Raw genomic sequence first — 9,037 nt, 5'->3', positions numbered from 1 at the left:
ATTTTACCAACATTAAAACTCTACAATATTACATAGTATATAAATTATTTTTCTCCATTTAGTGATTCATGTGCAGACATATATATTGTACTCTATTCTATTTTTAAGCAGATCAAAAGTGGAAAAAGTTCCTTAAATTTAGATATATTATAGGTATGATGTTGATTTTTAGTTATTAAAATTAACGTAAAAACATTTTTTTCTATCAAGTATATTCATTTCATGTTTTCTTTTTATATTATTCAAATATTTCATTTTATCATTTATAAAATTCGAAAGATTTTATTATTTAAAAATAATTATAAATTAATATAATAATTATATTATAATTACATATATATTATTATATTTCTGATAACACATGTACTAAAGATTATTAGCAAATAAATAAATATGACAAATAAAAATGATACATATATACATGTATATATGTATATTTATTGTATTTATAGATTCATAACAAATGGGAAATTGGCAAATGGAGGTTGGAAGAATGGTGTCATATATATTATTTCCCATTGGAGTTTATTATTATTTTAATCAAACAGAAAATATTGAAGAATGGATAAAGACTGAAAAGAAAAAGTTTCAAAATTTAGATAACATACAACATATAGAATTTATGAATTTTATTGAGGAATTTAATAAAAAGCAACAATTAAAAAGAATTATAGAAATGGAAGTGCAATATAATGAAGTGAAATAAATTAATTATGTTTTAGAATTATATGATCTGGAATTTTTGCTTATAAATGAAAACATGAAGTACATTATGTAAATGTAGATATATTATTATATTTATTTTTTTTATAGTTCTTTTTTAATATTTATAATATATTATAATATAATATATTAATTAATTGAATTATTTATATATAAGTCCTATTTGTTCATGTTTAATTATTATACTTTATTAAAATATCATTACTTTTTTATATGTCATTATTAAATGGAAATAATAAAGTTACATTAATTGAAATTATAATTGATTAAAAAAAATGGATTTAAGTATTCAAACAATGAATGTAAACGTTTTATTAAAATATTTTGTTTATATTTCGAGACAATTTAATTAAAATAAAAAATTTATAAAAAATTTTTTTGTAAATTTGATATTGATAATATTGAATTTATTTTAAATAAATATAAATACTAATATATTACTTTTATAATTAGAGATAATCTTTGCCAACTATGTGATATAAAATAAAATCATGTAACATTTAGAAAGAAACAATCACAACTTGATAATTGCATGAACATTATATTATATAGTTACGAATAAAGGTTACGAATTTAGTTAACTTTTGGTAAATAATATTTTATCATTTTAATAATTTTAAAAAATTATAACTATGTAAGATAGCAATATTTTCTTTAAAATCATTTATTAATAATAATGTTTAAAAAAATATTTAAAAATATTAATTAAAATTTGAATTATAACTTCTTTATACATATGCGTTAGTATGTGTTACATATATATTGTTTCGTGTTGCAGATCTTCTTAAGCATCACATATTCGAATATATTCTAATCTTTTAAAATATAGTAAAAAAAGTATAACAATTTACGATGGTTCAAGTACGATATACTCGTAATTTATTTTTACGGGGAATATGTGTTATATATCTTTTTGCGTTTCTTAGTTTTTATATTCAAATTCCAGGTAAATATAAATGTAAATGTAAAAAATTAAAAATGTTCAACTTTTATATTTATAAAATTGTATTTATATCTATTATAATGCTACTGTTTTAACAAAAGTTATTTTTTCAAATATATTTATGTATATCTTTTTCTTTTTATGATAAAGGATTATATGGTGATAATGGAATTCTACCAGCTAGAACTCAATTAGATTTGAAAGGTCGCACACCCTTATTTCAAAAATTAAGACAGAAACCAACATTATTGTGGTTTGCTCCTTATTTTGGATTGAACATAGAATACATGCTAGATATATTATCACTTATAGGAATTGCTCTTTCTTTTGTAGGGTAATATTAATTATTGTTAAAATTTAAATAATATATATTTAAATATTAAAAATTATAAAATATATATAAATGATAATTATTTTCAGATTTATCTCACAGAAATTTTGTATTGCATTTGTATTTGCATTACTTTGGTTATTATATTATTCTCTATATCAAATTGGTCAAACATTTATGTGGTTTCAATGGCAAGTATTAAATCTTAATTTTTTTGATATTAATCTCTATTAATTTTTTATATTTATATTTTATATATTTATTATAATAAATGCTGCTGATCTTTATAAAAATATTATAATATAAAGCATATTGTAATATAAAACAAATAAATTATAAAATAATATTAGATTAATTTAATATAAATCATTAATTAATTAATTTTTAAGTAAATTATTTCATTATTTCTTTAAATCAATTTATTCAGATATATTTTATTTTTTCTAATTGTATTAAATTATATATAATTATATTAATACATTATATATTATAGTTATAATAAGAATTGGAAAGGTATAAAATAATTAATTATTTATGACATGTTTATAGATATTTTTGCATATTTTTATAGGGATGTACTTTTATTAGAAGCAGGATTTTTATGTATATTAGTAGCACCATTTTGTTATTCTCAACGTGGAAAAATAAGCACACCAAGCGATGTTATAACTTTTTGGACTGTACGCTGGTTACTTTTTCGTTTAATGTTTTCTAGTGGAGTAGTAAAACTTACTTCTGGTTGTCCCATTTGGTGGAAATTAGATGGTATAATATTTTAACAAATATTTCTAAATCATAACCAAATGAAAAAAGATTATTCCTCTTTGCAATAATTTTTCAGCTTTGAATATACATTTTGAATCGCAGTGTATACCTACTCCATTAGCATGGTATGCACATCATATGCCAGCATGGTTTTTACGTTTTACTACTGTGATTGTCAATATTATTGAACTTGTCATTCCATTTTTGTTCTTCTTTCCAAACAGAAAAGTGAGAATAATAGCATTTTATGCACAGGTAATATATATATTGAATAAAATCAATATTTTTATTTTTTTAATATATGGTTATTTAATTATTTATATTAATTGACTAGGTATTTCTTCAAATACAAATTATAGCTACAGGGAACTATAATTTTTTCAACTTCTTAACTATATGTTTATGCATCTCTTTACTTGATGATCATTTTTTCTATAAAAGAAAATCTAAAAATGATTCTTATAATATTATAAAATATTTCTCTACAATATTATGTATTTTAGTTTATGGAGGAATTTTTTATGCAACATATATATATTATAATCTTAGATTATCTGATAATTGGACTATTCAAAGTAATATTGGTATGTATATATTTACAATGCCAATTTAAATATTCTTCTTAATTATTACTTATTTTTTTTGTTATTTTAGCATTTACTCAAGATCAATTTGATTATATATTATCACGTGCAATACCACTTTCCATTCATATTGGTGTAGTATCCCTTGCATTTACAATAGCAAATGCAATAGTTGTTTCTTTACTAACTATTAAAGGAATACAAAATAAAATCTTTGCAACATTCGTTACGATTTTTTATACAGCAGCAGTTTGTTTTGTTTTTGCTATAAGTATTGTATGTAATACATGTAATTATTTAAAATTTCAAATTATAATAATATAAATATTATATAATATTTTCACATTTAGGTACCTTATGCTACTTTACATCATACATATAATTCAACAATACCAATTCAATTAAGACAGATGCAAGGAAAAGTAGAATATCTTCATTTGGTAAATAGTTATGGATTATTCAGACGCATGACTGGAGTAGAAGGTAGATTGGAAGTTATCATCGAAGGAAGTAATAATATTGATGGTCCATGGAAAGAATATGAATTTTTATACAAACCAGGAAATGTTAATAATTCATTACCATTTGTTGGTGAATAAAAAAATATTTTATATTTTATACATTTTTAATATTATTCAATATTTTCGATATTAAGATTTTTTTCTTAATTATTATTTTTTTCAGCTCCTCATCAACCGCGACTTGATTGGCAAATGTGGTTTGCTGCATTAGGTACATATCATCAAAATCCATGGTTAATGTCGTTAGCATATCGTCTTTTGAAAGGTCAACCAGAGATATTGGCTCTAATGAATAATGTAGAAAATCCATTTCCTGAAAAACCACCTAGATATATCAAAGCAAGTCTTTATCGTTATCATTATACTCCATGGAGTCAATCGTAAGTATTTATATACTTTATTATATTATAATTATATTACTTTTTTATATAATTTTTTTTTTGATTATTAAATGTTTAATTTTATTATTTTTATTTTTGATTAGATGGAATAAACAAGCATGGTGGACAAGAGAAAAAATCGGAGAATATTTTCCAATATTTAGTCATGATCATCCACCACTCATTGAATATTTATCAAAAATGAAAATTATTCAAGATAAGCCAGTTTACAAAGCAATAAATGAACCGCTAAAATTACTCCTTGATAGTATTAGATCTTTAGTTCACAAAATTGAAGCTAGTCTTTTTTTGTGGGGAGTTTTTACAGCAGGTTGTACAATTATTGTAACAAGCTATAATAATTCAGTTTTAAAGAAAAAATAATTATTCGTTTCATTTTTTAACATTCTCAGTGAAAAATATTCATAATCAACAACTACATTTAAAAAGATGTGCTTGTGTATAAATGTAATCAAGTTTGATTGTATCGTGCATATAAATTATTTCTTAAATTATGCATATAGTACATTTTTACAAATACACTTTTTTACTCTATTTCTTTCTCTTTTTTTTTTATTTTATTTTTATAATATACTTATTTTTATAATGTACTTATCACAAATATCAATTAAAAAAAAAAGAAAGGAAAAGAATGAATTTATTAGGAAAATATATAATTTATTTCTTATCAAGAATATTATGTTTATACCAAATTTATCAAACTCTTTTAGCATTTTTATATATTTGAAATTTTTGTTTATCATTCTATATACAATTGTTTTCCATTATTAATATTGTATTATAATAATATTATTTATAATAGCAAATTGCATGCAAAATTTCACTTTTCACATAATCAATACATTAAGATAATATTCATTTAAAGAAAGTAATAATAACTTAATATTTATTTTTTTGTGTATATTTTTTAAATATCTATTGAATTATTATGATAATATAAATATATATAATATATTGTGAAATATATTTTGTTTATTTTATAAATGAAATTAATTAAAAATTTCATTGATATAAATATATTAAAAAATTTAAATATTTTTATAATATTATTTTTTAAAATAATTTAAAAATATAATAAAACGTTGATAACAGGGATTTTTCTATAAAAACTTAGAAAAAATTTTGATTATATATCCGAAAATTAATTTAATTTATTGAGAAAAGATTTTATTTCATTATGTATATTTTACATATATAAACAAAAGATTTTACATTTGTATCTTAAAAATAAAAAAAAGAAATTGATATTTTTATCATCTTATTTTTTTATTATTTTCACTTAACATTCTTAATTTTTTTGTTTTATGTTTATCTAATGTATATGATATTTTAGAAATTTTTCTTTTTGGTGTAATATCATTATATAAGAATGTATCCATTACATAAACTTCAGGCAAAACGATTTTTGATAAACCTATAGGATATTTAAATAATTGTTCTAATCGTGTTTCTAATAAAGTAAATACTTTATAAAATTTGTGTGATTGTATAAAAAATCTACCAGAATTATATTTTTCATTCAATCGTTTCAAATACATTAAATTTTTGAAACTTGATAAAGTTGCATGACTAGCATATATCATAGGTATATCATGTTTTTCAATATCATGTGTTTCAGTACCTGAAAAATGTTTTTCTTTAAAATTATTAAATAATATATCATCTTGTTGAATGGTCTGTATACATATTTTTTTATAACATTTGTTTTGAAACTTTATATGTTGAGATTTTACATTATTATTTTTAAGAGATGTACCAATGTCAAAAAGAGTAATTGATTCCACTTTTTCTAATAATCTGTCATTTGTTGAATTCTTTTTATCACTGTCATTATTAGTATGTTCTTGTAATAGCATTTTTGCTGGAAATTTAGAACAGTTTTGAGTTTTAAATATTTGTTCATATCTTGAATTATTAATTTCAAATAAACGACTAAGTTTTTGAAATTGTAATTCCTCTTCATTGCCACCAATATAGGAAATTACAATATCTGGAGTATTAAAACTTGTAGGTTTTTCAAGCAAAAAATTATTTTTCGCATTTAAATTATAATCAATACATTGACTTTTTTTTGATTTTTTTAATTTTATCTGTGAATCAAAAGGAGGTGGAGGTACAAAATGTGAATCTTTAGTTTCATCCATACCAAACATGCGTGATATATATTTGTTTATTGTCTCAAAGTACTTTTTTTTATCATTTTTTAATTTTATAAAATCCCTTAATGAATACAATAGCTCTTGATCTCTATCATTTAATTTTATGTCACTGATATCATTTGGGATATAAAGTTTGGCATTTAATATTTGTAAAATATTATATAAATTTGTTGTATTATATTGTAATTTCTCCATATTATGAAATTTGCATTTATGTATCAATTTTTCTATTTTATGCCTTGTGTGAAAATATTCAATTAATTTTTTATCCAAATCATTATCATAATCATTACTATCAATATTATTAGATTTGAAGATATCCTTAAAAGAATCTTCTTTTTTTTGTTCTTTTTCTTTCTCATTTTCTTCATAAAAATGATGTTTATGTAATTCAAATAAAGAGACACCTCTTTTAATATATTTTTGTAAAGCTTTATATCTATGTCTTAATTGAGTTCTATTTTTACTTGAAAATTGTTTAGCTATCATAGACCAATTTGGACCAATATTCTCAAAAAGATTCAATAATTTTGTGTCTTCTTCAAATGTCCATAAATTCCAGTTTTCAATTTGATTGATAGTTAATGTTTGATAACGATCATGAAGTTGAACAGTGGATCTATTAGGCATTAATGCAGCTGATATTTTACGAAAATTTGTACCATACTTGATGACAGCATCTTTCAAAATATTATCTTCAATTTTAGTAAATCTACCTTTTATTAAATATGGTGTTAAACTGTATGTCCATCGGAAATATGCTTGTTGTTTAGTTCTATTTTGCATCCAACTAGCTACATCACCCCAAGGGATAAAATCACCAACTTTAAATATCTCTATTAATTTTAAAAGTCTTTCATCTTCTTCATTTTCCCAGGTGCAATTTCTAATTTTGGGTAATTTTTTTGTTGTATTATATCTAATGAAACATTGATATGCAGTACGATTTGTATTTAATTCTTTGGCAATTTTGTCCCAGTTTTGAAATTTATATTTTTTCACAATTTTTCTAAGTTTAATATCTTCTGATTTTGTCCAATGACTTTTATTAATATCAGGTTGAAGAAAAACATTCCACATGACAGAACAATCAAGTGGAGAATGAATGTCTTCAAAATAAGTAGATGATATTTTAAACCAATCAAATTCTTTTTCCTGTAATCTTTTTGATTTAATCATTTCTAAAAAATTTTTAGGTAGAAATTCTGTTTTCACTTCTTTCTTATCATCATTTTTAGTTTTTAATTTAAACATTTTATTATTAAGTTTTGAACATTCTATTTTTTGAATACATAATACATCTGAAATGGCTTCCTTTTGTATTGCTTTTAAAAGCATTTCTCTTTCTTTTTTTGTCCATGAAGAAACTTTAGGGAGATTTCTTAGTTGTAATTCTTTACTATTTTCTTTTAATATTTCATCTTCATTATTAGGAGCAAAAAAATAATATTTATCCTTAAAATATGGCATACCGGCATTGCAAATTAAAATTTTTGTATCTCCAAGTGCATGTTTTTGTAAATTTTTTTCTATTGCTTTTAATTTTCGTTCACATTTTTGAAGTGCAAAGGTTACATGTTTCTTTAAATCCAACAAAGAAGAGACTATTTGTCTGTTAAAATGTAATGTATTGTTATAATTTTCAATATTGTATTCCATAAAATCATCTTCAGTTTCATACTTTTTTTCCAATATACTTCTTTGATTTTTAATAGATACTTCTGAATTATTAATAATTAATTCAATATCATTTATATTAGAAGTATTTTCAAACTGATCTTCATCTTCACATTTGAACGATATTATACTTTCTAATAATAATATCTTGACTAAATCATTATCATCATTATCTTCATTGGATGACATGTTTATTATGAATAAGCTATTGTTTTGATGTTATTTTGCAAGTAGCATATATTTTATTATTATTAATTAACAAAATATATGTACTAAAATATTAAATATCCATGAGACATTAATGAAAAATAATGTATTTATTGAAGAACGTATTGTTAAGTTTTATTTTAACTCCGATTTTAATTATAGAAAATAAAATAAATAAAATGAACGAATAAAATATTATGCACTTTTTGCAAATTTAATGAAGATTAATTATTTACACTTAAAAATGTATATACATAACAATTATATTATGAATATCGATATAATTTCCAAAACGCGTTTGACACATACTGTTCTTTCACTAGCACGATATATATACAATCATAATGTTGATTGGTTTGACAAATCAATACGAAAAAAAATAAAAATCGTATGTTTAAATAATATTTAATCGTAATTTATTTAAAAGACTTCGTAAAATAAATATACGTTAAGAGTTTACAAATGAAATTGATTTTTTAATTTAAAAAGAAGAATAATTGAAGAAATGAGAAAATGTTGACATTCAAACGGAAGTTGTGCACATATGTTTACGATATAGTTTCTATAAAGTTGTACATGCGCAGTTCGTATGGCCTGAATATGTCGGCTGGGTAAAATACGTTAACTGTTATCATGTCTAGAACGATTTCCTTTGGTTAAGTTCATTGCTGTTAAATTATTACGAAAGCTATTGTAACTTAAAAGTTGGGAAGTAGAGATATAATA

The 9,037-nt window shown here is 21.3% G+C and overlaps 2 protein-coding genes across 6 annotated transcripts; one reads left to right on the top strand and one right to left on the bottom strand.

The window, feature by feature from the left end:
* The first annotated feature begins 11 nt into the window (after positions 1–11).
* Positions 12–4,802, top strand: LOC108000850 (lipase maturation factor 2). Of its 5 annotated transcripts, none has more exons than XM_062074459.1 (13): positions 12–153; positions 453–774; positions 1,177–1,310; positions 1,502–1,669; positions 1,817–2,000; positions 2,087–2,188; positions 2,569–2,762; positions 2,839–3,017; positions 3,097–3,346; positions 3,417–3,622; positions 3,697–3,937; positions 4,031–4,247; positions 4,352–4,802. In XM_062074459.1, the coding sequence occupies exons 4-13, from the start codon at positions 1,576–1,578 to the stop codon at positions 4,629–4,631; spliced, it is 1,947 nt and encodes a 648-aa protein (XP_061930443.1). In that variant the 5' UTR covers positions 12–153; positions 453–774; positions 1,177–1,310; positions 1,502–1,575; the 3' UTR covers positions 4,632–4,802. The 5 variants fall into 5 exon arrangements, with proteins under 5 accessions (XP_061930443.1, XP_061930440.1, XP_061930442.1 ...); XM_062074456.1 differs by having other exon boundaries at positions 453–780; XM_062074458.1 differs by lacking the exon at positions 1,177–1,310.
* Positions 4,030–8,719, bottom strand: LOC114577925 (uncharacterized). Its single transcript, XM_028668198.2, has 2 exons — positions 6,025–8,719; positions 4,030–5,889 (listed from the first exon to the last, which is right to left on the bottom strand). Exons 1-2 carry the CDS (start codon positions 8,291–8,293, stop codon positions 5,522–5,524), a joined length of 2,637 nt encoding a protein of 878 aa, XP_028523999.1. The 5' UTR covers positions 8,294–8,719; the 3' UTR covers positions 4,030–5,521.
* Positions 8,720–9,037: the final 318 nt, after the last annotated feature.

The sequence above is a fragment of the Apis cerana genome, linkage group LG4, assembly GCF_029169275.1.
Source record: "Apis cerana isolate GH-2021 linkage group LG4, AcerK_1.0, whole genome shotgun sequence".
NCBI classification, from domain to species: Eukaryota; Metazoa; Arthropoda; class Insecta; order Hymenoptera; family Apidae; genus Apis; species Apis cerana.
Note: the sequence above shows the minus strand (reverse complement) of the source record. Positions and strands in the feature narration are given on the sequence as shown.